General features: G+C 37.5%; 1 protein-coding gene across 7 annotated transcripts in view; it reads right to left on the minus strand.

Annotated features, from left to right (window-relative positions):
* NAV3 (neuron navigator 3) overlaps nt 1-12,655 on the minus strand; it is a 249,998-nt gene that overhangs the window by 116,213 nt on the left and 121,130 nt on the right. For 6 of the 7 annotated variants that reach the window (XM_059846871.1, XM_059846870.1, XM_059846868.1 and 3 more), the window contains 2 exons: nt 10,015-11,053; nt 2,492-2,607 (listed from right to left, as the gene is read on the minus strand). In XM_059846871.1, coding sequence (XP_059702854.1) covers nt 2,492-2,607; nt 10,015-11,053 — 1,155 coding nt within the window. The remainder of the gene's footprint in view (nt 1-2,491; nt 2,608-10,014; nt 11,054-12,655) is intronic. The other variant, XM_059846869.1, reaches the window with a different exon arrangement.

Raw genomic sequence — 12,655 nt, forward strand, 5'->3', positions numbered from 1 at the left:
TTACACCAGGAGAATGGTGCCTAGCCAACCACTCCTAAAAAATTTTAAGATTATTTTTTCTGCATTCAACTTTTGTCTTTATTATGGAGAAGTCTTGAAGTAGACAGGCTTAAAGAATTAGTTTAGGTTCAGTTGGCTGATATAGCTCCAAAGTGAATTAGAAGCTCTGATATGAACAGCTTAGCTGGTTATATGAGCAGTAATCTTGAGCTAAGAAGCAATAAAAGACAGGAATGTGTAAATATTCAGAAAGTAGAGAAATAGTTTATACAACAATATTGGCTAAAATATTGTAGTCCTGAGGATGTCAGCCTTAGTTCGAAATATTTGGCACTTGAAAAATAATAATGATCAATGGAGTAGAAACACAATACATGTGGGACAGCACTTTATGAACACGCTCCTCCAAGGTGTTTAGGGATTTCCACAGATGTTCACTCTTCTGCATTATCCTTACTGATCCTTACTGTTCAAAAACATATTGTGCTAGGGTGGTGGCTACTGAGGTTCAAAAGATCAAGATAATATAAAAATGATGCCCACCCACAGCAACAGTTGAAAATTTCAGGAAAAAGGTAATATCAAAGAAACTTGATTCATTGCTTAATACCCTGAAAATAAGTGACCGGACCATGGAAATTAACCTTGCTATCTCTTTGCTACTACTAGTGTAATCCCTTGATCATATCAGAATAAAGATGCTCTTAAGTAAAAGAGTTGAAATGTCCTTTCTCATAGCTAATCCATCATGGGATACTCCTCTGAGCAACTGTCACATGACAGTCCATGCAGATCTAACAACAGAATCACCAATGACTTGGTGATAGTTCATCCACGCAGGAAGTTAATTATTCAGCAAATATAGTACTTGATCCATTTATTCCTTTTGCTGCTAACAGTTAAATACAGGTGACAGACCTCTGTTTCCCTTTGCACACAGCAAATCATTGACCACATTTTCCCAGTAGTTCTCCTTTACAGCCTGTTATGCCAATGAATAGCTTATGCCAGAGTCTAAATAATCACACTAGGAATATCTCTGATGTCTAGTTTTCTTTATGTCATATTCTTCTTTTTGATGCTGTTTAGTTTCTGTTCAGAACAGTAAAAAGGTCATCAGACATGATATTCTGCTTGATAATTTCAGCAGGTATTGAATTATTTGGGGTTTTTCTAGCTTCTCTCTGGATGATTCCTTGAAGCATCTCTTGATTTGTGGTAAGTGTTTCAATTAAACTCTTTATATATATTGGACCAAGGAGTCCAATTTTTGCAGTAATTAAAATACTTTTATATATTAGCAGGTATGCATCACCTCCAAAGAACATTACACCTTGTTTGGGAGTGACATATTTATCACAGAACCTGGCTGTGCAAATAAAGGACGTCAGAAAACTTTCAAAAGGACTGAGACAAACCAGGACAAAACCTATTTCAGTAGGAGTCAGCTAAATGTCAAGACAGTCCTCATAAATCTTGGGCATCTGATTTCCCTTCTGGTGGAGAGATAATTTTAGACTGATGTATCAAATTAGTGCTTTAAGTGAGTTATATCCTGTGTGAGAAGAAACAAGACTCATGACTAATCCATTTAAATGTTGACAATTTGTGGTAAAAGAGCAAAACTATAGGTAAAACCAGTGAGACAGGATATCACCTTTAATTTTTGTGAAATTATAAGATTAAGGATGCTAATGAAAAACAAAACAAAGCAACAGAAAAAATAAACCCTTAAACCCCCAAGTAACAGCTCTTGCAGAGTCTCTTTGGAAAACTTGTAGACAACTCTGCAGTGCAGTTCAGTCCTTCTGAGAAAGTGAGGTGTGGAACACTCTGCTTTTTGCATCGATGGGCAGAGTCGTGGCCAGATCCAATGCTGATGTAACTCAGCATGGTTCTGTTTACTTCAAAGGAATTATTCCAATATGACTAAAATACCCCATCCCTTCAGCTTTGCAACCTAGTAAGGACTAATCCATGTTTACAAGGAATTTCTTGTAACACAATCTTTAGCAGCTTAGCTCTAGCAGCAGGTTACAGGTCAGGTGCAATAGTAGGGACTTGATTGTTTTCTGAATACAGATTAATTACTAAAAGGAACATGTATATTATGTAATTTATGTCTCAGTTCTGATGTTATGATTTAATTTGATGTTATTTAATGAGTGTTGAACTTCCTGAAATCGACTTTCCCCTGCTCCTCTTGGAACATTCGGTATGAGTAAATGACACAACAATTACTTGAAACCCTAGACTGTCAAAGCCCAGTTTTTGCAAAATGATAAAGAGGGTATTGGAACAGAAGGAACAAGTTCAAATAGGTAACAGTGGATTTGAAGCACTAAATATGCATGGCCTAAATTTTCTGTGTATTTAATACCCCTCATGATTAGAGGTCAGAAGTATTATTTCAACCCATTACAAAGTTCCTGGTAAGAAACAGATGTAAATAAAGGTGTTCACAGTCTTCTCCTGACTCATTGTTACTCACCAGATATCTCCTCTAGGCACTGTTTGGCAGTCTTACTAAACGAAAAATCCATTTTAGTAGGACTGGTACAGGAGTCAGCAGGTGGTAAAGAGGTACTGTCATTTTCTGAGAGAGTTCTGAAATCAAGCAAGAAGATTGATTATTATTATCTGTCATTCATGTGTTCATGGATAAAAGTGCTACTTGCAGCTCCATCTAGAATCATATCACTATAGGGTGAAAATATAATTTTTGTCACATTCTTATTATGCTAGTTTAAAGTCCAGCTACACATACATAAAGGAAATAAAAACTTGTAATTGATGAAATATTAAATGAGAAAGGCCATGTGGGAAAAAGCTTATGCAAGGCTGGATGGAAATTTGGCCCAGATATTTAAATCTATGTGCAGCTTCTTCCCCTTATAAGACTGTGGGGAATGGAATAATGAAAGTTTTTCAATGAACTTTCTACTAAATAGCTCATATTTGCTTTGAGGGTATATTTCTGTGCGTATCAATGATAAATTATAATGGTAACCCCTCACTGAATACAGTTACTTTCTGTTATATGAAGGTAAATAGCAAGAAATACATGAGCACACTGATTAAAATAAAAAATATCTCACACACTTATTGCCTCTTCTTACAGAACAGCTGTAGAATCTACTTTACCCTGGAACTGCTGAACTGTGATGTCATCAAACAGCAACATGTACCTCCATGTGTATACAGTAAAAGAACACATCTAAAAACATAATAGCCACTTTTTGAAATAAATTTTTAAAAGATCTTCACTTAGAGCTTAAGCTCTTCCAGGTTTCCTGACATGAATAGCAGTCACTCTCCTGATTTATTAGAAGTCTAGTGAAATATTTATATCCTAATTTTAAAGTGTGACATTTATAGTTCAATTTTCAAAATTAACCATAAAGTGTTTCCAATGACCAGCTACACTTAAGAGAAACATTTAACTTTTTGATGTATTTATATTTTATAAATAAAACTCATAAAAACAGTGACTTACCTCTCAAAATAATTTTATAGCAACTTATTTTATGAAATAAATTTCCATTTAATATTTTCTTTACATTTACTGAATGAATTTGTTCAGTAATTCATAACACTAGATGAGGAAACAGATAAGTGCACAAAGAGCAGCACATGTACTGACACAAGTACTGACGTGGTGGAACCCATTGATTAGAATCATCCAACTCAGAAATACAAACAGAAATTATGCCTGATCAGATGCACAGTTTTCTTACCAATTTCTGCACTTTTGAGAGGCTGGAAACAGAGAACTGCTCTATGAAAAACTATTTTTGGTTCTTGTCTGTCACACACTACTGGAAACACAGGCTCAGCACATGTTGCAAGGTTAGCTATGTCCTGCCAACCTTGAATGTAGTTTTACATTTGATGCTTGAGAGGAGAGTCTCTTAAGTAAAAAAGAGCTCACTCTATCCCTCTGCAGTGAACACACTCTGAAACTCCACAGCCCCACTCGCTTTTCCAAAGGGCTTTAAATCATCAAAATTTTAATTTTCTGAGGAAACGACAGAAATCTCAAGGAGGACTATGGATTTCACAGCAACCTAAGTTCTGCTTGCTTGAGCCATCAGGTTATTTGTTGTGGTACAGATGGACTAGATCGCACCAGCCCTTGGGTAGCTGTGATGGAGATACTGCAGGGAGGGAACAGGTCTCTCACAAAAAGCTCTTTTTCTATGAGGTCTCCAGGGGGCTGCTGGCTGCCAGCACTTACACACCAGTCCTGCCTTTTCATGCAGGATGGCCAAGGCCCTGATTTCCCCTGGAGCTGAGCTTAGCCCAGATACTGAGAATGGTGAAAGACTAGACTAGGGGTGGAAGACTTCCAAGTAAAATGATGTAGGATTTTGGGGCTCTTGGGGAACAAGGAGGCCCAGGAACACACTGGGTACCTAAAACTTCAAGCTGCATTGCTGTGGGCCAGTTGTGGGTTGTGATACATTGGCCCAAGAGTATAAATGCCTCTTCTAATTAAAAAAAAAAAACGGAAATGAAATTGTGAGGTTTGTCTTCTATACTTCTGGCTTTAATGTCTTTCAGTGGGACATATCAATCCTATAAACAACTCAAGTGATGGCTGCAGGACTGCAGCACAGATTAAGCTCAAAGCAAGTAAACAGCAAATTAAGTGATCTTCTCATTAGCCTTGCACACCGGCCTAAATGAATGATCTTCTATCTTCCACCTACTCACGGCCCACTGCCTTAAAAAGAATTAATTTCTTACATCTCTCTTGATACCAAAAAAAGGGAAAAAAATTTCAGTTTAGTCAAAGCCAGCGCAGTGATATTTCTTCCAGTGCTGTGCATCTACAGTGGAGCTTAATTTAGGCAACCTTCATGAAAACAGGACAATCTATTTCAATCATGGCAATCAAAGAATATATTTATCTCCAACCCACTGAGTTACATGCTACCTATTTTGTAAGAGTAGCAAACTCACTTAATGGGACAAATCGTTCTTTCAGTCAGATCTGCCCAAGCTTATTCATTCTGATAAAAATGAGCCTGTACAGGGTAATTAAGAACAGAATTTGAAATACTACTTAATAAGTGGTCTTTAACACATCAGTCATTTCCTGTCTCTAACAAAATAGCCAACCTTAGATAAACATAGATAACATCAAAGATTTGTTTGCTTTTTAGTTAAAATAAAAAATATCAGATGAATATGATGGCGTTTTTCCAGCAGCTCCCTGAGATGCAGCTGTCTTGAATGTGTATCACTGTCAGTGTAACAGACTGGCAGAACCACGTCTGCAGTATGAGCAATTCGATCACCCATGTTCATGAACTGTGAGTTAAATTGGGAACAGATGCAAGGAAGGGCTACTAGGATGCTCATGGGGAAGAATAAACCCTTCTGGGGAAAAAGCCCAAAAAACCACAAAAAACACAAAACCAGAAAGAGTTGATTTGGTTTAGCCTCACAAAAGAGAAGGAAGGGAACGGGATTATTCCCTCACATACTTAAAAAGAGCAATCAAAGAGAAGGTAAACATCTTTTTCAGTCAAAGTACTGAATCAATCAAATACATCTTTATAATGATTTCTTCACTTATTATGCTTCCTCCCATCTCTTAAACCAACACCTCTACAATAGAAACTTTTCTTGCACAATTACTTGAAAATCTATCACGGAAAAATGGGAGGATATGTCTAAAGACCACGTATTTGTTACAACTAAAACTGATGAGCAGCAATCTTTAGCACTACCTATGACTGCAAAACTTTGGTAGTGACTGTTGCTTTATTTTCACGGCAGCAATGCAAATAACAGGAATCAATAAAGCACTGCAGTAAGACTTTGAGTCCTCACTTTACTGAAGAAAGTATGTTTAGCAGTACAATCTATTATTAACAAACACAATTAACTGACAGAATGTTTTTTTTTCTGTAAACTTAGTTTCAACTCCACAATCAGTGACACAGAAGTAGCTTCTGGTCTTTAAAACAGGACATCAATATGGCTTCAAGAAACCCTTCACATGTTATGGTTGCAGGATCCTTGAAAAGTAGTATAATTTTTTCCCTAAGCCTGTGCAAAAACATCCTGAATAGGCATCTGGAATTGGATGTCACTGTACTTCCAGAGATACAACCAGATATATCCTCTTTTCCATCTGTCACTGCTCTGAAACTCCTGCTCACCTTTGAGACTATGGCCTAGTAAAACAATTGCATTAATCACCACGTAGTAAAGGAGTTGGGAAGAAAGTTTCAGTAACCAGTAACATGTTTATTTATTACACTGATATGTTCTTTTTCTGCCCTATCTGTTAAATCCTTTAGTCCTTACATAATCATAAAGTAACTGAGATCAGAAAGATGCTCTAGGGGCCATCTGGTCTAATGACTTTCTTAAAGAGAGTCTGGTACCATTAAATTGCTCAGAGCCTTGATTTTTTGGGTCCTGGACATGCCCAGGGACAGAGATTCCATAACTTTGGTCCACAGCCTGCACCAAGTATTTCACCATCCTCAAACTAACACCGTATTTTTAAACTTTCAATCAGCACCTTCGCTGCTGTCACATGTATCTGTTGCCTCTTATCCTTTCACCCTGCATTTCAGAGAAGAGTCTGGCAACATCTTCTCTACTCCAACATATTAGGTAGCTGAAGTTGCCAGTTTGTTACTCAAAGGAAGTGTCAAACTGGTATTTGTAGTCCAGCACTGAAAGACTATCTCTGCAAGACTGCAATTCAGACACTGCTGAAACATCTTCCAGATGTTGCCATCATCAAACTAAAACTTAGCTGAAAAATGGAAATTTAAGCAATGCACAACATAGAAGTGTAGATTGGGATGATGAGTGGTCAGCAAATTCTCTGCAGCAATTTCTATACTTTCAACATTTTGGGCAGTAAGCAATTCCTGAGCAACACAAGCCCTGGGATTTGAGAGCTTTAGATTCTGTATCTCAGCCATGGGAGAGACTTACTAAGCCCCGACAGTGGTTACTGGAGGAGTTAATAAAATAAAGCTGAAGTGCAATACATGCATCCAGTAACAACCCAATGTTCTCAAACTGAAATTCAGCAGGATTTCATTTTTTGTCATTAATGTACATTAAATGTACCTTTTCCCTCCCTTTTGCACTGTAGCCTAGTAAGTGCTAAACTTCTGTGCTACTCTTCTCCATTTGAAATTTAAGCACTACTAGGAAGACAGCTAAATTCTAAGGCCAATTTCAATACAAGTTTAAGGGACTTGGGAAAATGGTACAATTTCCAGTCTCCTACAATTCTGTCTAACTAGAACGTGTAATTTTAAGTAGCAGATGGTGTACTTCAAACAATTATACAGTCTCTTAAACCTTCCTACTGTATCTGCCTTATCAAGCTTTCTGGCAAATAAATTACATCTTCTTCAGTCTTACATCAGTGGGACACTGCAGTCAACTTCAGAGGGGACACATAGGGGACTGTAAAGAGTATATTCACAGCCACATTTGAAAATAAAGAATCACTTTCTGGCAGAATGGAGGAATTTAAGTGATACCTGTTTAGATAATCTCAAACACAAGATTGCCTGTTACTGCTAATGTTTGAAGAGAAGTTTTAATCCCATATGAATTTCAATGTCAGGTGTTTAAGAGGAATAAAAATACCGTGTGATATCAGATAGGGAAAAGCACCAAGACTGCAAAGCTGAATAGTGCAATATGCCACTTGAGAACCTCCCACTTCACCAGTCCATTAATAAAAATATAGACCTCTTGAAAACATGACTATTAATAACTATTATGGGTTTGCATTACTTACTTAAGGTAAATACGTGGCAGTCTCTAGAAAACTCCTTGGAATACCTAATTTTCCTCACAGTAATCTACAGTAATATCCTCTTGGTAAACAAAAAAATATTTCAAAATACGTGGTATCTGCAGGTATCAGCAACAAATCAAGAAAGCACTAGCTTACTTATGCTTAGATAGATGACACAAGTCTATTACAAGATTCTGCAGAACTCTGGATAACTCTGTATTTTTACTAAATTTTATTGAAATTTTTTACAAGGACTGAAGGACAAACTCACAGAGCCTAGATATTCCTTGTAGCTGGGAAAAAATCCTTGTTAGTCTAAAAGGTAATCATTGTTTGCTAACTTACATAAAGCTCTTAGAAAGCACGCCTGAAAATTCTGTGTATTAATGGTGGTGACTGCATTGAAAACAATTATGTTGAAGAACAAAAAATGTAAGTATAGTAACCCAGCCTCTTGCTCATTTCCACTTACTGTTTATCCACAGAAATAAATATGCCGACTTTGAAAATCTGGGTATTTTATCCTTGGGTATATTTATATTTTTTCTATTAAATCATTGTGCAGTATTACAAACCCCTCGAGATTTTAAAGAAATTTAGTTACTGTGTGTTTCTTAGTCGGATTCTGCACTCAGTTTGAGAGATACATATTGAAGCAACCTCATCAAAGTCAGTCTTTTACTCTGAGTTTATGGCATTTTGAGATCAGACACTGGCTCTGAGAATTTCATTTTCATGTGAGATTCAACTTCAAATACTCCTTTGCTGTTTGTTTGAAGAAAAGAGACAATCATTAATAAGAAATATTACTGGAAGCTGCACGCTTCTATCACCCTTTAAAATTCAAAATACTTACTGCTTCAAGGCAAAGCTTAAAACAAAACTAAGACATCTCCATCATGCAATGAAATGGCATCAACATGTAGCAAAATAGCCATTGAGCAGCACACACATCTGAAGGCAAAGCATAGCTCCTTTTTCTCTCTCTTTGTATATGCACCCTAACACACATGCAGGCTGTCCCACGTACCACCCTTGAAATTCCCTGTATCACTGAGGTTATTCCAGATTGTCACATGCATATTAAGTGCATCCAGTGATACATATAATTGGAACTCCAGAGGCTCCACTGCCTATTAGAATAAATATAACCCATACTGAGCCTTTGTTTCCTCCCATATGATTTTCTGAATTTATCAGTCATCCAGATTGGTTTTGAAGCTATGCTTAGTTGTGTGTAATGATATATATATACTTCCTCAGAGCCTACTTCATCACCTCTTTAATCTTTAGCCAAGACTATCCAGAGTACTAGTCACTAACAAAAACTGGCAGTATATTTCCCTTAATAATGTATTTGTCATTTTATCAGATCTTAAATTTATCCACAACTGTAGCTAAAAACCTCCAACAGCTGACAACTGAAAATATTATTCAGATATTTATATATCAGCCTGCCAATCTTTCTACCCTTTTTCTGATTTCTGAGTTGTACAACAATGAATATCCCAGCTTCTCTTCCACTGCTCTATCAGACAGCAAAATAAATTTGGAGAGCGTTTGTTCCTCTTTTCCAGAGCCTTGGCCCTTGGAAGAGTTACTATTGCCTGTAAAAATTAACTGTCTGCAGGGAGTTCATCTACACCTATTTCATGTAGAAAACTAAACAGGAAAAGATCTGCAAACAGCAACCTTTTCTGTCTATATAAACTGTTGAAATATATTTGAATACTTGCAGAAGTTTGTATATGTTTTTTCTTCAAATATCCACAAGTACTGTTACACATTCTGAAAACACCAGGTGTTTATTTTATGATCTTTTAAAAGAATGGTGAGTTCTAAGCAAATATTATTGAATGTCAGCAAATAGATGATGAGGTTCTTACAATGCAAACAAGAATATTCACACTAGAAACCTGACTCAGCTGTGACCTTTCAAAAGCAGCCCAGAGAATGTACCACATGGTCTGTATTTCTAATCAAAACACCCTGAATGTTAAATAGCAAATATTTGCAGTGGATTGCTTTTGTACAAGGTAAAGACTCGGAGTTATTGTAAGAAATAATTTATAGACTAACACAAATTAAAAAATAATATTAGAGAAACATTGGCATGATGCTGTGAAAGAAACTGGGGGATAACAGCATGATCCACCATTACTTTATCCATTTTGGCTCTCTTGCTTAATTGGAAGCACAAACCCCAATTTTCTCCATGATCTTACCTATAAATGAAAGGAGCTACCGTGGCAGTGTTGGGGTGGCTGTATTGCTGTTGCTGAGGAAGCTGGACTGCACCATTTCCTGTGCCTTGGCCACTGCCTGCAGCCATCGAGGCTGACAGACCGACAGAGGATCCTGGGGTGAGAGCAGCACTTGGTTCTTTCCCTTCAGAAGAAGCAAGACCAGAGGAAGGAGAAGCCTTCTCACTAAGCTGAGATTTTGGTATTGTCTGGGACTGGTTTCCTTTTGTAGTCCTCAGTTTTTCAACCTCCTTACTCCCTGTGCATGCGGAGGAAGTGCTCTGCTTTGCTGTTGGCACCTTTGATCCAGGTTTTGGGATCCCACTAGAAGATGATATTAAACTTTCTTTCTTGGCTGCTGTTGTCTTGCTCCCCTTTGGGATTAAGCTTGCAATTTTTGAGCTCTTCTTTGTAGATGATTCAATGACCTGATCCTTCTCTTCCTTGACCGCTTTCTCAGTGCAAACTTTGTTTTTGTCCCTGTTCTTTTCCTCTTTGTCCTTTGGCTGTAGCAAAGACTTTTTATTGCTGAGATTTTTGCTGCCAGCTTTCGGGGGGGTTAACTTGGGTGACACTTTGGGACTGCTACTTGTGGAGCCGCCGCTGTTCACCCCACCACTTAAGACATCCATTTCACCACACTCTGAAAAGTTGTCATCCTCTCTCCCACTGTCACTGGGTCCTGAGCTCAGTGACAGAGGAGGTCTCAGAGCAGTCCTAGCATTAACCAGCTTGAATTTTTCCAGCATAGATTTTTGTCCAGATGAAGGGGGCTTCACACCTTCAGAAGGGGGTGGCTTGAGCCTGTCTGAAGTAGGAGTAGGGGAGGTTGCAGGACTGGGCTGCTTCACAGACAGCATGGTAGAGGTCGCGCTGTGTTTGACATTCATGGATTTGCTGCGCCAAGGCTTGCTGGCACTTGGAGAGGGTATGGCAGAGACCTGCTGCTGCCCGGTGCTGGTAGGATGCTGCACATTTCCATTCATGCCTGAAGAGGGGTGAGGGCCTTTTGGTGAATCTGCTTAAAAAACAGAAAAAAGGCATAGAGGTATAGTTACTCTCCCATCCCATGCTTGAGGGTGATGTTCCCTGGCATTTAAAACACATTTATGTGTGATCTAAAATAAAAATAATCTATATGTACATGGAACATGAAGGATGCTAATAGAATATGCCTTTCTTCCCTACATTATCACAGTGTTTGATACTTCCACAAATCCAAGAAAGCCTCAGAAACACCTTTGTTACAACAATTTCATTATGCCAATCCAGTCTTCCAAGTTAGGATTTTATTTTTTAATCTTTAAATCTTTTCTTTTTCTAATCACTTGTTCATAACAAAACCCTGAAAAAGAAAAAAAAAAAAAAGAATGCTACAATTATGACAGAAAACCAAAGCTGGAAAAAGAGGGGTCTGATGTTAAGTGAAAGGAAAATACATGCTAGAAAGCTAAGGTTTTGGGCAAGAGGAGAAGGACGTAGTAATACTGAAATTAAATGCAAAAAAATCAATAGTCATAAAAGCTAAAAAGGCTGGTGGCAATACATTTTTTAACAATGTACTGTTAACAGTATTTAGCAGCTCACTTCAGGAACTTATCCCAGTACACTTTCAAAGGTAGGAAAAAATTTTATCAGCAATTTCACCTGTGTCAGTACTTGAAAGTTACAGTGATACTTCATCTGCAATGATAGTTGGTTTGGCTCTGAACTCAGGTGGGCAAAGAAGGCTCTGGCACATTCACTACATTTGCATCATCCAGGAACTTCAGGGGCTCTTCAGAATGAATGAGAACAAGGCTCCATCCGCAATAATCAAACTATACCAATTAATAGCTGTGATTTTCATAATCTAGCCTTATTAAGCGAAACAAACCAATACATTAAAGGGTTAAGCTCTTCTATATGAAGTTCAGATTCTCAAGACATATCTGAGTGTATAAACACCATCACTCTGAAACACCAGAGAAATGAAGTGGTAATAGCAATCAAATCATGTGGTACACAGCTATTTCAGCAGCTGACATATGCTCTTTTAGTGGATGCATCTTACTGTGCCATTCAGTATTGGGACTGTTGGGAAATTAGATGTAAGCTGGTCTATAGTATATTGAATTCTGTACTACAAAAAGCCCATGAAACATACAATTCAAATACAATTTGTGTAATGACAAAAAGAGATCTTGATGCCTTGCATATACACATAGTGTGTTATACCTTGGGGCCCCCCTGTCTGAATAATATCGTAGATGAAAATGCTGAGGACAGTTGCCCCTTCAGCACAGAGTATGAAGTTATGCATCGCTTTCATTTTTGCAGTCTCAGCCCTAAACCTCAAGTAAAGATTCAACTACCCATCTGGAAGTCTTAAGCCTGCTAATACATTCAGGGAAGACAGAATTTTGAGAATACTGAAAGTTAAGCTGTTTTTCCTTTAACAAAGAGAATGAAAACATAGCAAAATTTACTGCTCTGAATAGCATTAAGAAGTCCTAGTTGAAAAATATTATAAAATAGTCTGAATAAAAGTAATATGATAACTAGTAAAATTTTTATTTGCTTAACTCTATTAGTAACTAGTTCCACTAAGCAAACCACCTCCACCTTAGTAGATGCTATATAA

Source organism: Haemorhous mexicanus, chromosome 5, assembly GCF_027477595.1.
Source record: "Haemorhous mexicanus isolate bHaeMex1 chromosome 5, bHaeMex1.pri, whole genome shotgun sequence".
In the NCBI taxonomy this organism is placed as follows: domain Eukaryota; kingdom Metazoa; phylum Chordata; class Aves; order Passeriformes; family Fringillidae; genus Haemorhous; species Haemorhous mexicanus.